Source organism: Eretmochelys imbricata, chromosome 6 (genome assembly GCF_965152235.1).
Source record: "Eretmochelys imbricata isolate rEreImb1 chromosome 6, rEreImb1.hap1, whole genome shotgun sequence".
In the NCBI taxonomy this organism is placed as follows: domain Eukaryota; kingdom Metazoa; phylum Chordata; order Testudines; family Cheloniidae; genus Eretmochelys; species Eretmochelys imbricata.
The window spans coordinates 60749827-60776695 of NC_135577.1; the positions used below are offsets into that span (position 1 = coordinate 60749827).

General features: G+C 44.8%; 1 protein-coding gene across 4 annotated transcripts in view; it reads left to right on the top strand.

Annotated features, from left to right (window-relative positions):
- The window catches only part of NR1H3 (nuclear receptor subfamily 1 group H member 3), a 58878-nt gene extending 38475 nt beyond the window's left edge, over nt 1-20403 (top strand). For 3 of the 4 annotated variants that reach the window (XM_077818656.1, XM_077818657.1, XM_077818655.1), the window contains 6 exons: nt 991-1199; nt 1548-1727; nt 2178-2277; nt 13545-13658; nt 14511-14605; nt 18336-20403. In XM_077818656.1, coding sequence (XP_077674782.1) covers nt 991-1199; nt 1548-1727; nt 2178-2277; nt 13545-13658; nt 14511-14605; nt 18336-18482 — 845 coding nt within the window. In that variant the 3' untranslated portion in view covers nt 18483-20403. The remainder of the gene's footprint in view (nt 1-990; nt 1200-1547; nt 1728-2177; nt 2278-13544; nt 13659-14510; nt 14606-18335) is intronic. The other variant, XM_077818658.1, reaches the window with a different exon arrangement.
- Nucleotides 20404-26869: the final 6466 nt, after the last annotated feature.

A 26869-nucleotide genomic window follows, 5' to 3' on the forward strand; every position in this document is an offset into this window, starting at 1 on the left:
ATTAGGTCCATTGCCTCTGTAAGGGGATCAACATCTGCTCCCTTAAATGGAGTTACCCAAACAATTCACTACTCTGGATTAGTTTTAATTAAAGAATAAAACAAGTTCATTCAACTACAAAGAGAGAGATTTTAAGTGAGTACAAGTATTGAAGCATTGAAGTAAAAAATGGTTACAAGAAAAATAAAGATAAAACACTTTCTAAACTTAACAAATGAGACTTGGTTCAAGGTGAAGTCCCTTACCACATGTTTTCAGTATGTTGCCGATCAAACCCTCAGGCCAAGAGCTGGTCCCAAAGTCCATAGGCTGTTTCCTTTGTCTTCTTAGATGGAAAAGGGAGATGGACAGGGGGAAATAACTTGGGAGTTTTTGCCTCTCACTTTTACAGTTTAGTTACCCTTTGAAGTGCATTTTCCTGAGTGTTATCCATAGTTAACATTCATTCAAACAGGAAAGGCAGCAACATGGTGTCTGGGGGTGAAAGAGGTTGCATGTTGTTACTTCTCACCTCTGTTTTGCTGAAATGCAGATTTTCCTTGTCTCCTGTCTTCCCCCTCTTGCTGTCTGTGGATCCTGTTTACACCTTTTATGTAAACTGAGGTAAACACACATTTCTTTGTTTAAGACCTGCTTGACCAGTTCTACCTAATCTGGGCTATGTGGGTTTGAACATATGCCACCAACATCATTTGGGGGAAATCATGACTTTACATATAATTTTGCTACCTACATTTCACCATGAGGATATTGAGAAGCAAGTTTTCAAAGGATACCTTACAAGGCATATTTTGTACAAAGTTGCGTGTAGGGTGTGAATTCTGGGTGCATTCAGGAGTGCATTCTGGCACAGAAAGGCAGCTGTCATCTTTGCCCCGGGTGTGTCCACTGTGTTTCCCTGTATCTGGCAGTTGAGTCCACTGTGTGCCCCTTGCTTCTGGCATCACTGCTTGCTCTCTCACTGCAGCCTCTCCTGTCTCCCCCTTTTAGGTGTTTTGTCTGAAGAGCAGATCCGGCTGAAGAAGCTCAAGAAACAGGAGGATGATCAGGCTCGGACAGTGGTTGTGCGCCCGAACCCCCCATCTCCGCCCAACACCCCCTATAAACTGACACCTGAGCAGTTGGGCATGATAGAAAAGCTTGTGGCAGCTCAGCAGCAGTGTAACCAGCGCTCATTCACAGACAGGCTCAAAGTGACGGTACAGGCTCAAAGGGCAGACTCCAAAATATACAGGGAAAGGGGAGGCTGGGGTTATGTGCTAAGTGTAGGGGCGCAGCACAGGAGGGCTCTGCTCTGAGTGTAGGGGGCACGACCTGGGGGCCATGGACTACGTTTACGGAGGAGTGGCATGGGGCAGGGAACGTGTGCTAAGGGTGGGGAAGTGTGAGGGATTGGGGGGTTAATTGCTAAATTTAGGGGTGTCACAGGGATGGGGGACATGCGCTAATTGTATGTGGGGGTGTCAAGGTAGAGGGCTGGGGGATTGTTTTTCTTTATTCCTTTCTTTCACTATCCCCTCTCGCCCTTTGTGTCTCTTGTCTCCCAGCCATGGCCTCAAGCTCCAGACCCTCATAACCGTGAGGCACGGCAGCAGCGTTTTGCTCATTTCACTGAGCTTGCAATCATCTCTGTGCAAGAGATTGTGGACTTTGCCAAACAGCTGCCTGGCTTCCTGGAGCTCACCAGAGAAGATCAGATTGCTCTGCTGAAGACATCCACCATAGAGGTAAGAATCCAGCCACATCACCATTGACACCATACCAGAAGTATGGTTCTCTGGTGGATGGATTGGATTTTTTCTCCTTTGGCTTACACTGGGCCAGGTTTGAGCAGTCGCCCTGGGGAGGAGAGATGGAAGGAACCTCAGATATGGAAACACTTTTCCAGTGCCATCCTCTCCAAGCATGGGATACAGTAGGGAATGGGGCAAGAGTGCTGGCTGGGGAGAGCTCCCAGCTGCTCCAGGTGCAGCCTATCTCTGCAGAAGGCACTGCTGAGGATGGGGCAGGATTTACTCTATAATTTAGAGGGCTACAGGATGGTGGTGACTTTTCTACATTGATGCTCCAGGACAAGCTGTAGCTTCTGTAACATTTTTGCTGGATTCACAGTCAAGCTCTGAGTGTCCCGTCCCGTCCCATCGTCATCCCCCCTCCCCCGGCTCTGTATGTTTTAGGTGATGCTGTTGGAGACATCCCGGCGCTACAATCCAGAGACTGAAAGCATCACCTTTCTGAAGGACCTGAGCTATAATCGGGATGACTTTGCCAAAGCAGGTGAGCTGAAGCCCAGCTGGTGCAGCAGATAGGTTTTTCCTTTCTCCCCTCTGTCCCATGCTGTCCCGCCCTTTGCAATGCAGGCTTCTGGACTCAGGTACAGGGTTTAGGTGAGGTGTAGATGGTTGGGAACAGGAACTTGGCAATGCGCTGCTGGGATCTCAGTTCTCTCTTAATATGCAGTCGCAGTTCAGTTCAGGTATTAGCCCCAAAGATTGTAGAGGAAACTTGGATGCCGAACTTTAATGATTTCCTAGCCCCTTCCAGCCTCATATTGGGAAATGTAGGAGACAGGGTCACCTGTCTCCACTGTCCCCAGGGAATAATGAGAGGGGCTTTTTTCCTCAACTCTTTCTAGGTTATATGGCTGCTTTCAGCTGCCTTACTCTGTTTGAGAAGGGGGGTTTAGGGCATGCATTGTTGTTAATGGTCACTGCATAGAGGGCATCTGTGGTGATTCAGAGTTGGAGATTCAGAAACCTAATGAATGCTGCTGTGACTGCTTGGAAATCCATATTACTTACCTGTCAGTGAGCTGTTCACAGCATCTTCTCTGGGGCTTGATTATCCAGGTAAGGGGGAGGGGGGCAGTGGGGAGGGCATGGGGGAGAGGACAGGACTAGGGAACATAGGGTAATGGTCTGCCTTATTATCTGAAACTGGTGCTAGGTTGTTGGAGTGTGAGGCTGCTGTGCTGCACAATGCTTGTGTGTCTCATGGAGACCTCGCTGGGAGATACAGTTAGCATGGCCTTGGTAGGGCTAGTATGTTTGAACATTCTCTGTTGTATTGACTCAGGTTGGGAGCTGTAGGAGAGGTGACACTAGGATGGCTATACAGTGATGGTGGTGAAGTGAACGTTATGCAGTAGCTTGTGGTTCAGTTTGAGACATTAGGAAACCCCTGTGAGGTGCAAAGTATTATAGAACTGTCATTGTTACTATGTGGTTTCAAATACTCTAAAGGCTGGGTATTTCAGAAATGCTGAGCATCATTAACTCCAGTTGAAGCCAATAGGAGCTGAGAGTGCTAATCATTTCTGAAAAGTCAGGCTTCAGCTGTCCATCCCCTGATTTTGTATCCCAGGAGTATCTGCCCTTAACTTGTGCCTGTTGCTGAGGCCCCTATGTGGAAGTTCACCCTTCAGTAAGAATTTCCCTTTATGCTCTTGGGGTGCTCCCCAAGACTGTTGGTTCTGGGGATTTTGATTTGACTCATCCATGAGGGCTCCTGCTAGTTTACCAGGGGCAAACTATAGTGCTTGCAGATTCACTGAGAGTCTTTGTAAACAGGTCATCATCAGCATCCTGTCAGAGATGGATTTTATGATGTTTTCTATAATCCTATCCATGTACATGATGACCAGACTAAAAAAGTTAGCAGGTCCTGCTCCTGAAGGGTTCTGAATAAGATGGTCCTTAAACTTACCCCCTAAAAGCAATACTGAGGACTTCAACTCTTGCCCTTCTTCTGTAGCTTCCTCACTGCCCTTCATCCATTTCCTCCCCTGGCAATTACAGAAAAATAGCGGAGTGAAATTAGGAAAACTTTCCTGATTTTCAGACTACTTTTTCCCTGTCAGAGAAGGTATTGCTCAATGGAATCATCTCCTATGGACTACAATGGGAGTCCTGTTGCTTGAATATCTATAGTGGCAAATCTCTCCCCCACCAAGTGCCCTCCAACATACCACTTTATTTGCTTATGGCCGGAAGATTATGCCTAATCCTGTAGGACTCAGCTCTGGAGACAGTGGTCCATGGGGCTTAAGTACTGCAATCCTTTATATCTACCAATAAAGATGTATGCTCTGAAAAATCTCTAGCCAATTCAGAATATAGCAGCGATTCTGCTCAGCAATACAGGTTGCCAGGAACAGATCACCCCGGTATGCACTCTCTGCACTGACACCCAAATAAAACTGAGTTCTGACGTTCTGATTTTCAAAGCCCTATGTGCACGGTTGATTGATTTAAATCAATTTTGGATACGATTTATATATGCAAGCAGGAAACCTTGATTTAAATAATAGATTTTAATCATGTTTTGCAGTTGTACGTTGTAGTTATTGCAAAGAAGTTGATTTGCAACTAAATATAGCCTTTACATTAAATTTGGTGCTTCTCCTTGCTAACCCAAGGGATACACTAAGCCAGGGGTTCTCAACCTTTTTCTTTCTGAGCCTCCTCCCCCACCCTCCACATGCTCTAAAAACTCCTCTGCCCACCTGTGCCACAACAACTGGTTTTCTGCATATAAAAGCCAGGGTTGGCATTAAGGGGTAGCAAGCAGGGCAATTGCCCGGGGCCCCATGCCCCAGTTGCTCAGGCTTATGCTTCAGCCCGAGGTGGTGGGGCTCAGGGCCCCAGGCTTCAGCCCCATGCAGTGGGGCTTTGGCTTTCTGTCCTGGGCCCCTGCAAGTCTAACTCTGGTCCTGCTTGGTGGACCCCCTGAAACTTGCTCATGGGGCCCCCTGGTTGAGAACTACTGCTATATGCTATGTAAACATATATTATAAAAATAAGTTACATTTATTCATATTCTTAATTTTTACATTTTGAATTTTTTTAAAAAATGGTGCAAGATGCATTTCTTATTTACTAGGTGATTATTAATTTTTTACTTGTGATTTGTGTCAAGGTCTATTTGGATGGAAATTCAAATTCAATTACAGGTACACAAAAAAACTAATTTTAAATTTAGTTTATTAAATTTAATGACCTTAAGTATGCTGGAAATAAGGAAAAGTATCAAAGTTTATCGAAACATGTTCTGCATTTAAAAACTAATTAAACAAAGGAAGTATTAAATCTGTAGTTAGTGAATTGAAATAATTATTACTGGTCATGAAGTCCTTCAAGATTTTAGAACTAGTAGATTTCGTCCTCTCACACCTAGTTTTTATTCATAGATTGGAAGAGAAAAACAAACTTTCCTACTTTTTCAACTGCCAATTGATTTCTTAAATTTTGAATTTTAACTGGTCATTGAACAGAATAAATTGAAGTGAAGAAAATATTCTCTTTATATTTGCAGAAGTCGTTACTGCTGTCAAAAGCTGGTTTAGCATTCAACAAACTCTGGTTCTGGGTTCTAACCACCAAATCAGTAATCTGACTTTCTTTAAAACTTGGTAGCAAATATGTACTGCTTTCATATAATCATAGAATATCAGGGTTGGAAGGGACCTCAGGAGGTCATCTAGTCCAACCCCCTGCTCAAAGCAGGACTGATCCCCAATTAAATCATCCCAGCCAGGGCTTTGTCAAGCCTGACCTTAAAAACGTCTAAGGAAGGAGATTCCACCACCTCCGTAGGTAACGCATTCCAGTGTTTCACCACCCTCCTAGTGAAAAAGTTTTTCCTAATATCCAACCTAAATCTCCCCCACTGCAACTTGAGACCATTACTCCTTGTTCTGGCAGAACAAGGAGTAATGGTCTCAAGTTACTGCTTTGTATTTAGTTTAAAGGAATTTAGTAGATAATACATTTATGCCCTCTCATAGGTTGTCACTTTTACATTTAAATTTTAAATTACAGGTTTATTTTTAAAAAAATTAACCTGTATTTAATTTAAATTAGAAAAAACTCATCTCTCCCACTCCCCCAATCTTGTCTGAATGGGATCAGCCTTGTTACCTGAGAGATTCTCTCTGTCCCTCCATGACCACAACCTCCCCACACCAGATATGTTCAACTAGAACAAAAACCTTGTCAAATAGCATGAAACTTGTGTTTGCGGAAGACTAACCTTCATCTGAGCTGGACTGAAACAATGGAACTCACTGCCAAATGCAGTTAGAATGACCACTATTTTTGCATTTGGTGCTAAGTGCAAAAAAAAAAAAAACACCCCTCATCACTTCACTCCAACCTGCCTGCAGTGGAACCCCTATTTATACCAACATGATCACGTTTGTATAGAACTAGAATGGAATTCTAGTATTCTAGGTGAGGGTGTGCCAGTGATTTATAAAAAAAGCTATTATAATCATTTCAGCATTACTTTCTATTCCATTCCTTATGCATCCAAACATTTATTTTTGACTGTTGCACACTGAGCAAAGGTCTTCATGGACCTGTTCACAGTGAATCCAGCAGTGTGTATAAGTAGTTCAGATAATTATTTCCAACTTGGATTTGTCAACAATGCATGTCATCTGCCATTGGGTGTTTGTCTAGCTTTGTTAGGACCTATTTATTCCTATTCTTTGTTTTCTGTATCTTAGCCAGTTTGAGCCATGACATAAAAACTTTGCCTTTCGCCGCATGTGTCAGTTTCCGTTACAATGTCTTGTGAGGGACTTTGACAAAGGGTGATTTGAAAGAGGAGGTCAGTTACATCAGCTGGCACTCTCTTTATCTAGTATTTTGTAGACACACTCGAACTCTAGTTCATACCTCTTGGAGTTATTTTTTCCGGCTGTTTGAACATTCAGGTGGACATGAGCTGCATTCAGTGCATGTTATCAAGCTTTCGCTTGAAACCATGAGGACCTGAAACTTTTTAAATGAAAGCTGAGATTCTGATCCTGTAATGTAACTCCACAAGCTGGGAACTACACCACTGTAACAAAGCGGCCTTTGGTGGAACACTACTGAGAGTATCAATTCAGGACAAATTGCTTAGAGCAGGGCAGTCACAGCCCAAGGCTGGGGGTCCTTTGCACTCCAAACCAGCCAAACAGAGAGGACTTCGGTTTTACCCCACTGGCTAACTAGAATTCTTACAAGCAATTCCCTTAGACACTCCAGTTTCCCAGTATCACCACCAGCACCGCTCCTTATGGGATGAATGGTTATGAAAACCAATACCCCAGTAAAAGAAAAAAGGTTCTCCCGATCCCAAAGGACCAAGTCCCACACCCAGGTCAATATGCAAGTCAGATGTTACCCACAAATCCCGCTGTTGCCAATCCTTTAGAATCTAAAATCTAAAGGTTTATTCATAAAAAAAAAATATAGATGAGAGTTCAAATTGGTTAAATGGAATCAAATACACACAACAGTTGCAAAGTTCTTAGTTCAGGCTTGTTGGGATTACTGCTGATTTAAATCAGTCAAGTTTCTGTAGTACAAACATCCCAGCCTGGATGAGTCGTTTAGTCCTTTTTCAGAGCTTCAGTTTCAAGCACAGTTCCTCCAGACGTCAGAAGCAAGATTGAAGACAAGATGGAGGAGATGCAGCTGCCTTTTATAGTCTCTTGTCATGCGGCCTGTTCTTCCTTTGTTTCAAGGAACATAGCTTGAAAGCCTCCGAGTTCTCTCCATCGGCATGTCCCTGCATGCCTTGCTGAATCATAAGGTGTATCTGCCATCTCTCAGTGGGTCAGTTGTATGGCTGATGGTCCTTAATGGGCCATCAAGCAGGCTAGGCAGTGCTGATGCCAAACTGTCTGGGGTGTCACCCAGAAGTATAGCACAAGTTTGAGATACAGATAGTATAGAGCCAATACTTAACTTTAAATACAAAAATGATACATGCATACAGATAGCATAATCATAACCAGCAAATCATAACCTTTTCATAGACACCTTACTTGACCTCCTTTGTACAAGATTTGCAGCCACTACAGGACCTTGGCTGCAACAATGATCTATATGGTCACAGTTCATGTCAATAACATCACACCTAGGCCTAGTGCATTAATCCCACTCTGCCTTCTAGTCTGTTGATGTTTTATTCTAGTTCATTTTTGATACCTCAGTCTTTGAGTGTGCCTCATTTTTATTACTTGGAAATGGTAGATCCAAGGGTTCCTTCCTTCCTTGGTGAAGACTAATGTGGAGAAATCTAGTTTCTCTGCAGTCACCTTAGGCACTGCAGTTGTTCCCATCATTCCCTGATGGCCCAGCAGATATTAGTCCTCATTTCCATGTTACTTATGGTAGTTTGTTCCTTTCTATTGACTTTATTTGGGTTGGATTTCCATTTTCAGAGGTTGAGTGGCTGGAATAAGCTCTTGAACTTGGCCACTTGAGTGGCCACTTAGTCTAAGGATTTTAATTTCTTCATTTTGGCTTTAGGGCCTGTTTGACTTACTTGGTTCAAGTTTCTATTTTTTAAATCTCACTTTCTAAAAGTGAGTGGCACTATGGTAAGTTTTTGGTAAATTCTTCAGCATCCTTTGGCAATGTTAAATTTAATCATATTGTGGTTACTAACTCTCGTGTGGATGGAATTATTTTAACAACTCCAGTTATTCCTTTTGGGAGTGATGGGAAATTACTCATCAACCCTGATCCCATTTCCTTGTGGAGTCCTGAGGGATCAGTTCCATAAACTTTGTTCAGTGAAATGAGACAAGAGTGGACTGAGGTATCATCATTCACTGAGAATGCCTAGGGATCTATTGCTGTATCTTTAAGACCCTACTTGAACTTCAGGATGATAGCCACAATTTTTGGACAAACTTGTGTATAAGCCATGGGAGGGGTGGAAATTGCAGAAAATAATGGATAATTATAATTATTTGCAGTAATAAGGTCCATTACTTTTCTGCTGTTGACTATCCAGGGCTAAGAGCAGCTGCTGACAGCTGTGGCTTGTGCAGTCAGCCCTGCATACGGTGGGGAATCCCACTGTTGAAATTGTGGTGAAAGCTTAATACAATAACTCCTCACTTAACATCGTCCCGATTAATGTTGTTTTGTGGCTGATCAATTAGGGAACATGCTCCCTTGAAGTTGTACAATGCTCCCTTATAATGTTGTTTGGCAGCAGCCTGCTTTGTCCACTGCTTGCAGAAAGAGCAGCCTGTGGGGGCTTTGAACCAGGGTGGACCAGCAACCCCCTTATCAGCTTCCATAAATTCCCTCTGTGGCAGCCACCCAGCAGGCTATCAATTGCTGGGCAGTTCAGCTGTCCCTTCCCCTAATACCCTGTGCTGCTCCTGCCTTGGAGCTGCTCCTGGGCAGTGCTAGGTTTACAATGGTGCCAGTGGCTCCATGGAGCCAGGCCCATGCTCAGAAGGGGCCATGGCCTGCTCCGCTTGCACTGCATCCTGAGACCATGCTAGCCTGCTGTCTCCCCACCACCCATCTCTTGCTCCTCAGGCTGAGGGCTCATCTCTGCCCCCTGGTGCACCTCTGGCTCATCTCTGCTCCCCACCACCTGTAGGCCCTGCCTATCTCCCCGAAGATGAGCTGCCTGGGACTGGTGCAGAAGCCTGGCCAGTCTCCGCCAGGTGTGTGTGTCTGATAGTGTAGGGGGCTTGCCTGGGCCCCTCCAGGCAAATGGGTCCTGAGGGGTCCCAGCATGCAGGCCCCTCTCTCTGAGGACTGACATCCCTGCACCATGCTCAGTTACCTCCGTGGGGGCCCACAAAAGGTTAATCTGGCCCTGCTCTTGGGAGCCTCCTGCTTGCTGTGCAGGGGAAGGGGAAAAGAGGGGTGCTGATGTCAGGGTATCCCCTCCCCGTACTCCTGCCCCCATCTCCACAGATCAGGTGGGGACAGACATGACAGGGCTCACACTGGAGGGAGGCTGCTAGCAGCAGCTGCTGCCTCAATTTGCTGATCTACTTTAAAAGGCAGTGTACTTACAGTGGGGTCAGTGTACTTAAAGGAGCAATGCGCATCTCTCTCTCACACATTGTGAGTCTGTCTCTGTCATGCTGTGTCTCGTCCCTCCATTTGTGCTGCCTTGTGGAGTGTGAGGCTACATTAACACTGTGTTAATCCTTGAGGGCTCAGCCAAGTGCTAGTTCATCATTTAGCAGTAAGGCATTCACTGGGAAATATCCCACCCTCTGATTCCACTCCCTCAACCAAGCTTCACAATCATTGCTGTGTACATTAAATTGTTTAAAACTCTGTGTGTGTAAAATATAGTCTTGTCTGGTGAAAAAAATTTCCCTGGAACCTAAACCTCCCCCCCTTTACATTAATTCTTTTGGGGAAATTAGATTTGCTTAAAGTAGCATTTTTCAGGAACATAACTACAACATTAAGTGAGGAGTTACTGTATTTATTATTTGTATTGTTAAGCAAGGAGTTACTGTACATCCTGCAAATTCTTAGCATGCATAGGGGACAGCTTTCGGATTCAGAAAGTGAGGAAACAAAACCATTTTGGATCTGGTTTTGACCAACAGGGCTGAATTAGTTGAAAATGTGAAGGTGATTGGGAACTGATCATGACTGGATAGAATTAGGGCTGTCAAGTGATTAAAAAAATTGTGCAATTAAACAATAGAATACTATTTAAATATATTTGGATGTTTTCTACATTTAAGTATGTTGATTTCAATTATACCACAAAATGCAAAGTGCACAGTGCTCACTTTATATTTATTACAAATATCTGCACTGTAAAAAACAAAAGTAGTATTAGGTGAATTGAAAAATACAAGTACTGTAGTACAGTCTTTCATGAATATTGAACTTACAGATGTAGAATTATGCACAAAAAATAACTGCACTCAAAAACAATGTAAAACTTTAGAGCCTACAAGTCCACTCAGTCCTATTTCTTGCTCAGCCAGTCTCTCAGACAAATTTGTTTACATTTGCAGAAAATAATGCTGCCCACTTCTTTACATTGTCACCTGAAAGTGAGACCAGGTTCACATGGCACTGTTGTAGCCAGCATCGCAAGATATTTACATGCCAGATGAAGCATGAAGGGACATATGAATCTTTAGTGCAACCACCATTCCAGAGGACATGCATCCATGCTGATGACTCATTTAAAGAAGTGTTAATGATAGGAAAGGAGAGCTGCTCAATGCCTTCTTTGCTTCAGTCTTCTCACAGAAAAGATGTGACTGGATGACTAGAGAAGTTACCATAGACAATCGAGGGGAAGGGATGCAGATCAGGATAAGTAAACATGTCATATATTCTGACCAATTTGAATGAGTTCAAATCAGTGGGGCCAAATGCTATTCACCTGAGAGTACTGAAAGAATTAGCTGAAGAAATCTCAGAACTACTGGCAATAATTAAGGCTGTGTGTGTCACAGATTCCCTGACCTCTGACTTCTGCAGTGGCCAGTGCAGCTGGCTCCAGGCACTGCCCCTGCAGCTCCCATTGGCTGTGGTTCCTGGCCAATGGGAGCTGCAGAGCTGGTGCTCATGGCAGGGGCAGCACACAGAGGCCCCCAGGCCTTCTCTCTATGAGCTGTAGGGACATGCTGGCCACTTCTGGGGAGCTGTGCAGAGCAGGGCAGGCCAGATAGATTTGGTTAGGAGGCAGGGATACCCCCACCTGCATTAGGGCATTTACAACCACTCCCAATAGACTAGACACAGCAGGAAGCTGGCTCCATCACATGGGGAAGGGGAAGAGGGTACAGAGAACATACTAATAGAGTTTGCAGATGACAAAGCTAGGGGGTGTGGTCAATATGTAGGAGGATAGCTAAAACTCAGAGGGATCCTGATAAATTGGAGAACTGGGCTACAGCCTCCAAAATGAAATTCAACAAATAAATGTGAGCTGCTACATTTAGGGAAGAAAAAACAAATGTACAACTAGAGAATGGGGGAAAACTGGCTTGGCAGCAGCACTGTTGAGAAGGGTCTGGGAGTTGTGGTGCACCACAACTTCAACAGGAGTCAGCAACCCTATGCTGCTGTTGAGATTAAACAAAACAAAACCATACCCCACCCATGCACCCACAAACCATGCAAATGCAATTTTAGGTTGCATTACCAGAGGCATGCCATGGGAGGCGATACTACCACTCTACTTGGCACTGGTTAGGGCTCAGCTGGAGTACTGTGTCCAGTTTTGGTCACCGATATATAGAAAGGAGGTAGAAAACCTGGAAAGGATACAGGGGTGAGTGACAAAGATGATTAAAGGGATGGAATGCAGCCATATGAGCAAAGGCTGAAGGAACTGGGTATGTTCAGTTTGGAAAAGAGGAGATATGATAGCAGTCTTCAGATATTTGAAGGACTGCCATAAAAAGATGGAGAAAAGTTGTTCTCTTTTAATGACAGAGGGCAGGCCAAGAGGCAATGGGTTCAGACTATAGTATAGTAGATTTAGATTAAATTTCAGGAAAAAAACTTCCTAATGGAACAGACTGTCTCAGGAGGTTATGGAAGCTCCTTTACTTCCTTTTCAAAAGAAGGAAGGATAGCCATCTGTCTTTGATGGTTTAGACACAATAAATCCTGCATCTTGACTTGGGGCTGGACTAGATGAACATTGCAGACCCTATGATTCTATTACAGGATCCACGATATCATGAATTTAGAGCCTTATATATCTTTTAAAAAAATTTTCATATTGAATAGCAAACCATTCTGTCTTAAACCCATTATGGGATGAGGAGTGGTAGAGATGAGAGACTAGGGAAAATATTGGTGAGATTTATGAAATGGGATTGGATTCAAGGTAGGTGGCTTCTAGGTATGGATTTAAGGGGATGATGGTAGGGAGCTGGAGTGGGAGAGAGGGTTTTTTTTAAAAAAAAAATATATATATATATATATAAACACCTAGGCTCTTGGCTTTTTGACAGATTTTTGGTGTAACTGATATGATTTTCATTTTAGCAATTGCCTCTTAAGGTAGTCCAGAGGTATTTAAGCCTTTGTGGTATCATCTACCAATTACTACTGTTGGGGTCTGTGATGGGATAGTACACTACACCCCGCCTCATCCACAAACAGACCGTACTGAGGCCTTCTTGCTTGTCAACACCATTATGTAGTTTTACAGTGTTTTAATTCCTCCACCAATACACAGTGTCTCCACACCTTTATGCACTGTATCTCAATTTTCTAACCCCTTCTCCAATAGGAGCAGAGCTAAGGCATCTACTCAGAGGACCCCTTTTGTTAGGCTCTCCTAGATTTCTGTTTCTCTCCTTTCCCACCGCAAGCACACCTTCCTGTTCCCTTTTATACAGTTTCCCTGTTAATGGTCTAATTGGCTCACCATCCCTAATCTGGCCTGGTAATCAGGTACAGCTCTGTTCCATTGGCCTTCTCCAAGGAACCTAATAGTGAATAGAGTCCTGACTCAAGTGCTAACCCTCAGGACTCTGTCACAGAATCTAACACATGCTCCCCAGTAATGGAGCAGTATGAGGGAGGGACCCAGTTTGCCATTGGCCCTGGAACATATTGGGGTAATGCAGATAAGGGAACAGTTTCACCTGGGAGCTCTGCAGCAATGTGAGGAATGGGCCCCACCTGCTCCCCAGACAGTTTTCCCCCAGTAATTTACTGAAAGTCTCATCTTGGGGGTGAGAGGCAGGGAGCAGTGGCCAATGCTAATCCCCACACTCTTCTTTTTTCCTCTAGGCCTGCAGTTGGAGTTCATTAACCCTATCTTTGAGTTTTCAAAGGGAATGAATGACCTACAGCTCAACGATGCTGAATATGCACTTTTAATTGCCATCAACATTTTCTCTGCAGGTAAAAAGCCAGGAAGGGGACAGAGTAGCAGCACTGAATCAAAGGGCAGGAAGGATAGAGCAGATGTGGAGTCAGAAGCAAAGGAGTGACAAGGGTATAGCAGAGGGTGCAGTATCCTAGTATGGGTGCCATGGTAACACAGTATCACATATGCTCTGAGTAATTATACTCAGACTCTGAGCTGCCTCCATAATGAGGGGAGTTCTCTACTGTTTCATGACCTGTACCAAATTAACTGAAATGTAGTCTCTCTTCTAGAAACCATCAGTTTACTGTTTGGTAAATGCTCATGTTGCTCCCTTGGTGTAGGGTAGTAGTGACCTCTAGTGGTCAGTGAAAGGTATTTTGGAGGGCCCATTACAGCTTGAGTCATTAAAGGGCCATGCAGAGAAGTTGTCAGATCAATCTTGTCTCTTCTTTGAGATTTACACCATGAGGAAATAGATATTTTCCTATTTTTCATTATTTCTCCCAGTAACTCTCCTGCAAGAGAGATTCTCCCATCCCTCCCTGATGGATCACAACCTCACATCTCCATTGGGACTGGAATGTGAGGCCCAGTGAGCTCGACCAGGCTGCCCTGGCTCTGTAACCTCCTGCCACAAAGTAAAATCAAACTTAGTCAATAACCCTTTCAAAATGTGGCTGATAAAGACAGACACAAGAAACTGATTCTCACAACTACTGCTGTCTTGCACGAGGCATCTTGGCTGTATGCTCTCTCATAGGGAGGGTACCGGACAAGACTCAGGGGGACACTGTCCAGGGATTAGGACTAGCTTTAGCCTGCAATGTCAAGATTGGCCAGGCTGCCTACAGCTACCTACTAATGTCTAACCTGCTTCTTGGCAGACCGACCAAATGTGCAGGATCAGTCCCTGGTGGAGAGACTGCAGCACACATATGTAGAGGCCCTTCATTCTTACATTTGCATCCACAGACCAAATGTAAGTGCCTGCCTCAGTCCTGAAAAATGAATAGGCTCAAGTGTATGTGAGTTGATTTTATGATTGATGTGCTCCTCTAATTCCCCACTCTCTGAATGAATCTTCTGCCATCAGTGGTCATGCCCTGTTTCCTTCAGCTATTCCCCAATGTCCAGCAACCTCGTACCAGCCCCTACAGTGCCTCCTATTGGTAGGGGTTGGAGCTGGAGGAGTTGGGCAGAATGTTTTGGATGAATAGTTTGATGAAAAATGCACTTTTGGTTAACAAGCTATTAACGAATTGGGTGAAATTTGGCAAGTAGTTTAGGTCAGAACATTTTTGGAGAAATCATGGAAATGTAGGCCTGGAAGGGACCTTGAGTGGTCATCTAGTCCAGCCCCCTGCACTGAGGCAGGAACACAAACCTAGACTACAGGCCTTACACCTGTTCTTAAAACCTCTGATGGGGATTCCACAATCTCCCTTGGAAGCCTAGTCCAGTGATTTATCTATCCTTATAGTTAGGAAATCCTTTAGGTTAGATATTAGAAATTGCTATTCCTGAAGATTAATCCCATTACTTCTTAGCCTACTTTCAGGTGACATGGTTTATAACAGCCTTTAACATATCTGAAAAAACAGTTATCAAGTCTCCTCGCCATCTTCCTCTCCCCCCCCCCGGATGGAGCATTCCAAGCTTTTTTAGCCTTTCCTCACAGGTCAGGTTTTCTAAACTATTTATCGTTTTTGTTGCTCTCCTCAGGACTCTCTCAAGTTTATCTACTTCTTTCCTGAAGTGGTGCACACAGAACTGGACTCAATATACCAGCTAAGGCCGCAACGGTGCAGAGTAGAGCAGGATAGTTACCTACCTTTTATGACATACAACACTCCTGTTAATACACCCCAGAATACTAGCCTTTTTCCACAACTCCATCACATTGTTGTTTCATATTCAGTTTGAGAGACACTATAACCCCCAGATTCAGTTAGTTCCTTAAGTGCCCTAAGATGAATTTCATTAGGCCTTGCCACCTTTAATACATCTAAACTTATCTAAATATTCTTTTCCTGTCTTGGTGTGTATTCTTCCCCCTTGTTAAATATCTAGTCACCGTTAATCTTTTCAGTGAAGACTGAAGCAAAATAGGCATTAAACACCTCAATCTTCTCGATGCATGTTATTAGCTCTCCTTCCCTGCTAAGTAGTGGGCCTACACTTTCCTTTCTCTTGCTCTTAATGTATTTATAAAAACCTCCTCTTATTGTCCTTTGTGTTCTTTGCTTCACGTTACTCCTTTGTGCCTTAATCTTTCTGATTTTGTCCCTACATGCTTGCACTAATCTTTTTGCTCATCCTTAGAAATTTGTCCATGTTTCCATATTTTGTAGGATTCCTCTTTGGTTTTAAATTCATTTGAGAGCTCCTGGTTGGAGCTATATTGGTCTCTGTGACAGAGGGCACTAACCTCTCATGAACACCTCTAATTGGCTAGGTGTGATGCTGCAATCTGTTTTCTCCTAGCACCCACTGTAGGCTGTCAACCTCATTACAGGGTATGCAGTGGCTCAGTCCTCCAACCAAATCACACAGTCAATATGATTAAGGAAACATACCCCTTCCAGGGTAACAAGTTTAACGCACTATCAACCCTCACGTGGGTCTTCAGCCCTGTCTCTGGGCCCTTTAACAATAAGGCTTTGTCCCTTTCTCAGGACTTATGCTACTTCTCCAGTGGGAAAACCCAGGCTTGCCCATTAACACAAATCCCAACCCAGAGACCCTGTAAACAGCACCCACATACTGTTGCCTCCACATCGCTGTTGCTATTTTCTGGGCCTTTTTTCACATAACCCCTTTCCTTTCACCCATTACCTTAGGGTTACAGTTGTCAGGTCCTCTTGTTCTCCGGGCCAGTAAATCAGCCTATTGAATACTTCTGAACACATTACCCTTCCTTTCTCCCCTCTGGTCCTAGCTAGAAACTGACCTGCTCAGCTCTGCCTCCTGCAGTTCCTTTTATCTGAGGCTGCTATGCTTGATTGGCTGCTTCTGTGCAGCCTTTCTAGGCAGTCCTGGAGGACCCACCTTTGCTGCTCCTTTCCTGGGCTGGGGTATGGTAGGACCACAAGGCCTCCAGCAGGGAGCCTCAGGCACACCCCGTAACAGCCTCTTAATAGTCTTTATATCTTTTCTTGCATTGGGATAGTTTGCTATTGTGCCTTTAATATTGTCTCTGAGAAACTGCCAGCTTTCCTGAGCTCCTTTTTGCCTTAGATTTTCTTCCCATGGCATCTTACCTACCAGTTTTCTGACTTTGTTAAAGTCTGCTTTCTTGAAGTCCATTGTCTTTATTCTGCTGCTCTCATTTCTGTCCTCAGAATCATGAATTCTATCATTTCACAATCACTTTCATTCAAGTTGCCTTCATCCTTCATATTCGCAACCAGTTCCTTCCTGTTGGTCAGAATCAAGTCTAAATTGGCTGTTCCACTGGTTACTGCCTCCACCTTCTGAAACAAGAAGTTGTCTCCAGTACATTAAAGAACCTATTGGAAATTTTGTGTTTTGCTGTATTACTTTTCCAATAGATTTATGGGTAGTTAAAGTCCCCTATTACTATGAGGTCTTTTGTTTTGGCTATTTCTGTTATTTGTTCTAGAAATACTTCTTACACCTCCTCCTCTTTATTTGGTGTTCTATAGTAGACCCCTCATGATATTGCCCCTGTTTTTCCCCTTTTATTTTCACCCAGAGACTTTCAACTGGTCTGCCTCTCACCTCCTTCTGGATCTCAGACCAAGTATATTTTTAATGTATAATGCAATACCTCCTCCCTTTCCCCCCTGCTTTTCCTGCCTGAACAAGCTATACCCCTTTATATCAATATTCCAGTCATTAGATTTATCCTGCCAAATCTCAGTGATGACAATTAAGTATTAATTTGGCTTAGGTACTAATATTTTCACTTCTTCCTATTTATTCTCTCTACTCCTTGAATTTGCGCATAGACAGCTAAGATGATGAGCAGATTCCTTTACTGTTTCCCCTCTTGTTGCTCCTATGAATTTATTGTAATTTTTCATTTTACCTTCCACATCTAGGTCTCTGGTAAGATCACCTTTTCTTATATCCACCTGTAGGCTTATGTTACCTGCCCCCTCTGAACCTAGTTTAAATCCCTGCTCACTACGTTAGTGAGTTGATGTCCAAAGATGCTCTTCCCCTTCTTTGTCAGGTGGAACCCATCTCTTCCCAGCAGTCCTCCTTCCCAGAACAGTATTCCATGGTTGAGGAAGCCAAAGCTCTTCTGTCAACACCATCTCTGCAGCCACTTTTCATTCTGAGACAGTTTTTCAGTCAAAATTTAGTTAGATTTATTCTACAAGACGTGAAAAAATTGAAACAAAAATTATTTCAGGTTGAACAAAACATTTTCATTTAACCCAAAATGATTTTTTCTCCAGTTTTTATTTTGGCCACCTAACTAAAATCAGTTACTAGTTCAGCTGTAGTTATGAACTCCCCCAGCCTATAATCCTGCACCATTCCCAGCAGCACCCTACTGGGAAATGCTGAGACTGGAATAGCTGTGAACTCCCCACACTGGTGCTCCTGTCCCATTCTGTATTGGGAGATGCTGGTGTTGGAAGATGTGAGCTTGTGCTTTTAATGCATCCCATAGGTGGTTTGTCTTGTGAGCAAGATTCTGGATTTACTTATGACTGTCTATTTGTGTGACCCTGCAGGACCATCTGATGTTCCCTCGGATGTTAATGAAACTGGTCAGTCTTCGGACTCTAAGCAGTGTCCACTCCGAACAAGTTTTTGCCCTTCGACTACAGGACAAGAAGCTCCCTCCTCTGCTCTCAGAAATCTGGGATGTGCATGAGTGACTATGTGCTCCCAGGGCAGCAACCTGCTGAAGTAACACCATCTCCCATCCCTTGCTAACATGAAGCCAGCCTCCCCGCTCCAAAGCACTGAACTGTGGGCTGGGCTGGGCAGTGCAGCGTGATGAGCCTATGGTTTCTCTAATGTGATGAGACTGTGCATAAGGCACCTGGGAGAGATCAGATGTTTTTGTAATCTTTGATTTAGTGCCTCCCAGAAATGGGATCACATGTGAAACATCTGAAAATAGTAGAGATGAACATCCCACCCCAAGTGTTTCTTCAACGTCTGTCTTTTTTCTAAGTACATGTTCTGGGGTTTTGCCCCGCCTATCCTTTCCCTTCTCATTGATTCTGAAAGTGAATTTGCAGGAACATGTTAAACGTTCACTGAGAGCATCCTAGCCGAAAAGGCTTCCCCAGGGTTCTTAGGCAGGGTCCCCTGTGTATGTGGAATTGAGGAACTCAGGGAAGTTTATGTGGATGTGCTGAGGGTTTCCTTGTATTCCCTGTATTTAAAGTCGCTATGATGTGCTGCCCTTCACAAAGATTCCCAGAGAAGAAGCTGTTGGTGGCATTCCCTCTTTTTGAAGCTTCATTTCTACAGCTGTCTTTTCATTCTGGCGCTCCTTTGGCAAGTAGATCCCTGGAATGTGCAGTGCCATTTACTGAAACTTATTCTGTGGGCATCTTCTATGTACCATAGAGATACCGTGGATCATCTAGCTGTCTTTTTTTAATAAGTTGCCTATAACTATAGTATCTTTTGGTTTGCTAGCATGTGAAAGCAATGACTTTAAAAAACATGGAATAGATTTTGTGTAGGAGAAGAGAAAGGAATGGAAGCTTCTGTGTCTGGGCAGTAGAGGTGGTGGAAGTATATCAAGAACCACCAAAATTTTAGTAGATTTAGTGGGTTCCAGTGAGAGTCAAGATTATCAGATGGGGACAGAGAATGCACTGTATTTATAGCGTATTAGCAGGCATTGCCTAACCTATAGGCTGCACAACTCTCTCAGAACCCTGTCTACAGGAATATTGAGCATAACCAGCTCTGCCCAAGTGTTCTCCCTTATGCGAAAGGTCTTTCCAAGTGTATGGTCATTTGTTAGTGATTAGTGGGATGTGGACGTATCTCTGTATGATGAGTACCCTCCTGCCCTTGTATATGTAACAGGGTTAAAAAAAGAACTAGATAAATTCATGGAGTATAGATCCATTAGCCGGGTGGGCAGTGATGATGTCCCTAGCCTCTGTTTGCCAGAAGCTGGAAATGGGTGACAAGGAATAGATCACTTGATGATTACATGTTCTGTTCATTCCCTCTGGGGCACCTGTCGGAAGACAGGATACTGGGCTAGATGGGCCTTTAGTCTGACCCAGTAAGGCTGTTCTTATGTACTTCTTAAACCCTCTCCTCTCCACCTTGTGCATGGTAAGACTCACCAGTAACCCCTTGGTCCATAAGTATTTTAGTATTTAGAGCAATAATTTGACAAAACAGAAAAGTGTCATTGCAAAATGTGTTTCTCATTCTGCAAAAAACAACAAACAGTATTTGACCCAGAGATGTAACCCCAAGTCCCCTGGTTTCATGTATTTTGTCTCTAACAGGGATCTATGTTTGCTTGCCCAGTGAGCATCCCAAGAGGCTGGGTTCACAAAGCTCATAGTTTTGGGCTGTGTATGTGAGCACCAGGCCTGTGGCAAGGGCTTTTTGTCCATTTTGCACTCAAGGTTGGTCCCCTGCCTCTAGCCTTCATTCTGCACCTTTGTAAAGCACTTGTAACAATCTGTAAAATAATCTGTTATTTTTTATAACTCGTTGCAATTGCAAAATTTCTTGTTTAAATCTGTATTTTTAACTAATCTGTTTGAGAAATGTTAATGTTTATACAAAAGAATAAAGCCTAATACAGGATTATTGACTAGCTATGACGCACCATCTTTTAGGGTTGGCATAGTCTTAATCTTTTGAACCCCAAGATGATTATTAAACAGGAGAAAATCTAATAGGGAGGAGGAGGAAGTGGTTGAGAATGAATGACAGTGTGGCTCCAATTTAACTTCTTTCACCCTCTCCACATGCAGGATGAATCTCCTGTGAGAGTCCTCAGATTGTTATACATCTTTCTGTGACCCATTCACCGCTGTGATACGAACCAGAGATGGCTCAGTGGGGCCAATGCAGCACACGGAGACTACAGGGCCCAGCATGCATAGTCCATCTTGATTGGTACTGCCAGGGTCCGGGGAGAGCATTGCATGCTGGGATCTGTAGTCTAGTGAGCCGCATCTTCTGCACGGAGAGGTGGGGCTGCAGCCTGTTCTGGGCTATGCTCATCAAGCCCCTTGCCTTCATTAGAACACGTAGCAAGCGCTGGCTGGCTCCCTCTCCTGCCTTGGGAGGCTCCCGGGATCGCAGCGGGTGACTGACTTCCCCAGCTCCCTCCGTGCCCCAGTGAGGCCGGTGCGTCCCGTCGCGCAGCCTGCAGCATCCCTCCACCGAGCGGTGCCTAGGTGCGCTCCCCCTCCGCCGCGCAAGTGGTTGGCTCCGCCCCCACCTCTGGGTGGTTCGCTCCGCTCCGAGGTCTGGATGCGGAACTGGCTGGTCGGCTCAGAGCAGCCAGGGACGGCGGCGGACGCGGCCTGCGGTGGCAAGTAGAGGCAGGCCCCGCTGCGGGGGCAGAGCTGACGGCTTGGGGGCTGCGTCACGTGCGGTAGGGGCTGGGGGTGCGCGTTAGGGGCAGTGCGGGCCTGGTGTGGGCGGGCGGTGTGTGTACTCTGGGGGCAGTGCGGGGTGACTGGGACGGGGGCGTAGGGGAAGGGGGCGGGGGCGCTGGGAGCAGGGGGCAGTGCGGGGTGATTGGGACTGGGGTGTAGGGGAAGGGGGCGGGGGCGCTGGGAGCAGGGGGCAGTGCGGGCTGACTGGGATGGGTGCGTAGGGGAAGGGGGGGCACGCTGGGGGCTGTGCGGGGTGACTGGGATGGGGGCGTAGGGGAAGGGGGCGGGGGCGCTGGGAGCAGGGGGCAGTGCGGGGTGACTGGGACGGGGGTGTAGGGGAAGGGGGTGGGTACGCTGGGAGCAGGGGGCTGTGCGGGTTGACTGGGACGGGGGCGTAGGGGAAGGGGGTGGGGGCGCTGGGAGCAGGGGGCAGTGCGGGGTGACTGGGACCGGGGCGTAGGGGAAGGTGGCGGGAGCGCTGGGAGCAGGGGGCAGTGCGGGGTGACTGGGATGGGTGCATAGGGGAAGGGGGGCAAGCTGGGGGCTCTGCGGGGTGACTGGGACGGGGGCGTAGGGGAAGGTGGCGGGAGCGCTGGGAGCAGGGGGCTGTGCGGGGTGACTGGGACGGGGGCGTAGGGGAAGGGGGTGGGTACGCTGGGAGCAGACGGCAGTGCGGGCTGACTGGGATGGGTGCGTAGGGGAAGGGGGGGCAAGCTGGGAGCTGGGGGCTCTGCGGGGTGACTGGGATGGGGGCGTAGGGGAAGGGGGTGGGTACGCTGGGAGCAGGGTCTGTGCTGGGTGACTGGGATGGGGGCGTAGGGGAAGGGGGTGGGGGTGCTGGGAGCAGGGGGCAGTGCGGGGTGACTGGGACGGGGCGTAGGGGAAGGGGGCGCTGGGAGCAGGGGGCTGTGCGGGGTGACTGGGACGGGGGCGTAAGGGAAGGGGGGTACGCTGGGAGCAGGGAGCTGTGTGGGGTGTATGGAATGGGTGCGTAGGGGAAGGGGGTGGGTATGCTGGCAGTAGGGGGCAATGTGGGGTGATTGGGATGGGTGTGTAGGGGCAGGGAGTTATGTGACTTGAGAGATGTTTGGGGCTGGGAATCACTTGTCCTGTCTTCCTGAACAGCTGGCTGCTGCAGTGTTATTTCCCCTCCTCTCCTTCCCCTGCTGCATCCTCCTTCCCATGAGTTGTCTGGGACTGAGCAGTGCAGCTGGGCTATGGCTCCCTTCCTTCCCCAGCCTTGCGCTGTAGTGATGCTCTCATGATGGAGAGTCCTTTTCAAGGTCACTGTGGGAGGGGGTAGGATGTCAATTAATCTCCTCCCAGCTTTTGTGGACGCAGATTTCTATTAGTGTCTGCCCCATCTTCTCTGGGTCCCAGGTTCATTATGTCAGAGGCCTAAAAAAGCACCCTGCAGCTCACACTCTGAGGTGGTAGAGTTATGTGGGGTCTGCTGTGCCGACTGGCCGCTTTGGCATGAAGGCTGCAGGCCTCTGTGCTTGGATCTGGCAGGATCCTGCCTGTACTACCTGTGGTTTCCAATTCCTGATCTTGTGGTTGTCCAGCATATGTAGACCTTTCGGGTACATTCTGAGGTGTTAGTTGCACTTCTAGATGAGACCGAACCTCTGCAGTGTTTCAGGCTTCTTCCTGCTCAGGTTAGTAAAATCTTCAAATGGTGGTGGTAAAAGGGCTTTCTTTAAAGGAGGCTTCCTGATTTCTCATTGGGAGCTGACGTTTGATACAAGTTCGCTGTACTGTACAAAGTGTGCTCTCTCCCCTTGAGGATACAGAATTATGTGGCTTTAGCCAGGAATGAATAGTCACTGCCTTTTAGAAGCTGTTGCTAAGGTATCTCTTTGCTGAGGAAGGGTGATTTTCATAGGTCTTGGGGGTGATTAGTGGGGGGAATTACAAAGATACAAAATGAGTTTGTGGTGGAGTGTATATCCTTCACACAAAGGCTCATTAAAGCAGGGATAGAAAAAGAAGGTAGTAGTGGGAAGGGGGGGAGGGGCTCTGAGAGGAAACTGATGCTCTTTCTTCTTCTCCTTCCACCCAGGAAGGAAATGGTTAGGAAGTTCGCAGACTAGGAAGCTAGGAGAAACAGGGCAACTGACCGTTTTTCTTGCAGAGACTAGATTTCTTACAAAGTACTCTAAAAGTTAAGGATGTCATTCTTTGCTGTTTTGCTCTTTGTTTGAACCAGGTTGAAAAAAGCTTGGGTCCTAATTTTCTTCGTTGTGGTAGAGTGAAAGAATGGTATAATTAGAGGTCCAGTTGGAGGAAGCAGTGCTCTGTTCCTCTCCCCCCACCCCTTTTCTAGTATTTCTAGTTATGGCCTGAGACTCACTCATACAGAGCTATTTTAGGTGTATACTGAGCAACATTTTAAAATTATTTAAAAACACAGCCATATAACCTTAACTTGGCCCCCATAGAGATGGCAATAGGAATTGGGAATATAACAGTTCCCTACCTGGCCCTCCTCGATCCCCAACAAATCTGCCACTTTTTCTGTGTTCAACAAAACTCCAAATCAGCACTCCTGTTCATACACTCCACCAGACCCTCACTGTGCTCTGTATAATACCACTGATCTGGGGAGAACTTGGCACTGGTTGAGAGAGGCTGAGGGAGGCATAAGACAGTGTGATCATCTTCTTTCTTATGGCTTAGGTAGCAACGATTACAAATTTATATTTAGATTTGATAGCCAGCATGTTGCCGCAACAGTGAGTTGGTGAATGACCTTCAGGCCCCTAGTGAAAGAATGAAGGGGACATTCAGATATGATGTGTTCCATCGTGTTTGTGCTTGGTGACCACAGTCGCATACAGGTGTTTGTCTCATTTTCCATTGAAACAGGGTTTATTCACATATCCCATGAGATGTCCTGATGCGATATGAAATGCGCCAGTCTTTCCAACATAAATCAAAATCCAGTGTTTCCTTGTCAGGATCAATGATGAGCTGTTTGTTTTGAGTGGATTTCATGGGTCTGTGGGACCACAGGATAATCATAAACAAAATATTGAGTAGCAGGTTGGCATCTCCAGGAGAATCTCAGGCATGGATGGGTGTTGGTCAAGGGATTTAGCATCTTCCTGAATGATTTAGTGGCAGGAGTAAAGGAATGTTCATGAAAAATTCAGATGGTATTAAATTAGGAAGAGGTAAGAATGACTATGGGGATCTAGAGAGAATAAAACCGTGGCCAGATTTAACTTGCATCAGTGTAGCTAATACGTTGGGGAAAATGATCTAAAGTAGCAGTTCAGTAGAAAAATGAACATTTGGGAAGCAATAGCACAGAGAACTATAGAGTGAGAATGGATAGAAAATTAGATATGAGTTTGGTGTTTTTGCTTTCACGTCATATTGCATTGTGCTTTATGAGCTACGTAGGCGGAAGCATCAGGCCATGGAGCTGGGAGGTGACATTCTTTCTCCTTGGCCTTTTGACTAAGATCAAGTATAGTGAGTTGAATATTTGATATGTTCTCTGTTAGGGTACAATTGCAGATAGGCACTGTGTACGTGAGTAGGTCTTTTTAGTTTCTACTTTCGTCCTTTGTCTCTGGTGTGACTTCTCCTAGGATATTGCATTCAATTCTGGGTAATTCCATCCCAGAATAGAGATATGAGGGTCTGGAAAAAATGTAAACTTTTTGGGAGAAAGTATATTTTTTCCCCCCATGGCCTGGCTTGGAAAAACTGGAAAATTTGAAAAGAAAGAGTTACATGAAATATGTTCTCAAAATGAACAGTGAAAGAATTTTTAGAGTAATGTTTAAAAGAATATTGGTATTGATGCCCTTTAATCCTTCAAAATTCTTTCTAATAACAAATATTTTAAAATGTTTCTCAAGAAACATGAGTTTTTTCTGCATCTGCATGATAATGTCAGGTTAGGTCTATTTACATACTATTTCTGAGCCGAAAAGATATAACCTTCCTTTTTGTTTACAACAATATTGTTGCATCCTATTTTCAACATTTTTTTTCATATTTGCCAAAAGGCAAATAAATACACCTAAGTACTTTAGTGTGCAGCTGCAGTTCCGTCCTCAATGCTAGGTATATGTCATTATTATTCAAATCAAACCTAAAGAATTTATACGTATTCATTTAATAAATATATCAAACTGTACTTTTTATGTGCTAACTAAATTATACATAATACATTTCTCATTCTTAAGTAAATTAAGTTTTGTTTTGATAAGCAGATAACTATTGCGGATATTTTGATTTTTTTTCCCAAAAATTCAATTTTTTCCTCAAAAAAATTCAGAAGCTTTATTTTTGCATGCCTTCAAAATTTCTGAAAATTTTACACCCCATCCCAGAAAGAAACCAACAAATTAGAAGGAGAACGTAGAAGTCTAACCATTGATCAGGAGTTTGAAGGAATTGATTTAGCAACAAGAATAAAAGAGCTAAATAAGTGCAGCTTGGCTAAGTATTTAAGGTTGGGATGTGAAACTGTCCCCAAGTATTTCAAGGGTGTAAATACTCAGCAAGGCAAAGAATTGTTAATGACCCAGTAGAATATCACTAGGAGTAATGGGATGAATCTGAGTAAAACAAGCTGAATCTTGAGAAACCATTTCCTAATGGGGCGATCTACAAAGTTGTGGAATGATCACATTATCTTAGCTACCTGTCTTCATAGATTTTTAAGGCCAGAAGGGACCATTATGATTATCTAGTCAGACCTACTGCATAACACGGGCCATAGAATTCAGCCAGTAATTCTTGCATCTAGTGCTGAACATCTGGCTGAGCTAGAGTATGTCTTTTGGAAAGTCATCTTTATTTAAAGATTTTCAGTGACAGAGAATCCACAGCATTCCTATGAGAGCTGTGGGAGAATTTTTTATGACCCATCACTTAAAAATGTACTCCTTATTTCTAGTCTGAATTTGTCTCTTACAACTGTAGGGACTAATTTAAAGAAACTCTAAAGAATCAGCCCACTGGAGTTCAACACAAATGGCTCTTGTTGCTATAAACCTGAGGGGACAACTGCCATCCAGGCTGGGAATCTTTGTGCCCAGCAGCCACTGAATTGTGGGGTGTCCTCCTCACTGGTGCTGACTGCTGCTTTTCCTTTACTGACTAGCTGGCAGAACTGGTGCTGCTTTGGAAGTGAGAGGTACGGTTTGCATGTGCCTAGGTTATCCATCCTGAGCAATTCTACTCTTGCTCCACCCTCAGAAATTGCAGTCCAATGAGACTCTGCTACAAGTCCAGGTCACTATATAAAATAATGCATCAATTCAGTAGCTGGGGGCAATGTGGCCTGTGAATCTTCTGTTTTTTTCCACAGCCTATTGAGCATCTTATAGCTGTAGCAGACCCAAAAGCAGGGGCTGGTCCTCATGTTGACTACAGTGTACCTTGTAATATCTGATATGAGTGCTCTCTCTCATTTATTTGTAGGGTAGACTATGGTACTTAAACAAGAATGAATTAATCCTTGTGACACTCCTGAGCAGCAGGAAGGTATTGTTATCCATTTACATATTGGGAATTGAGGCAAAAAGAGAGTGACATACCCATGCTGTCTTGATGAGTCTGTGGCAAAGCCTTGAATTGAACCCAGTTTTCCGGAATCCCAGTCTATTGCTTTAACCACAAGAGCAGATTTTCTCTTGCCCTTG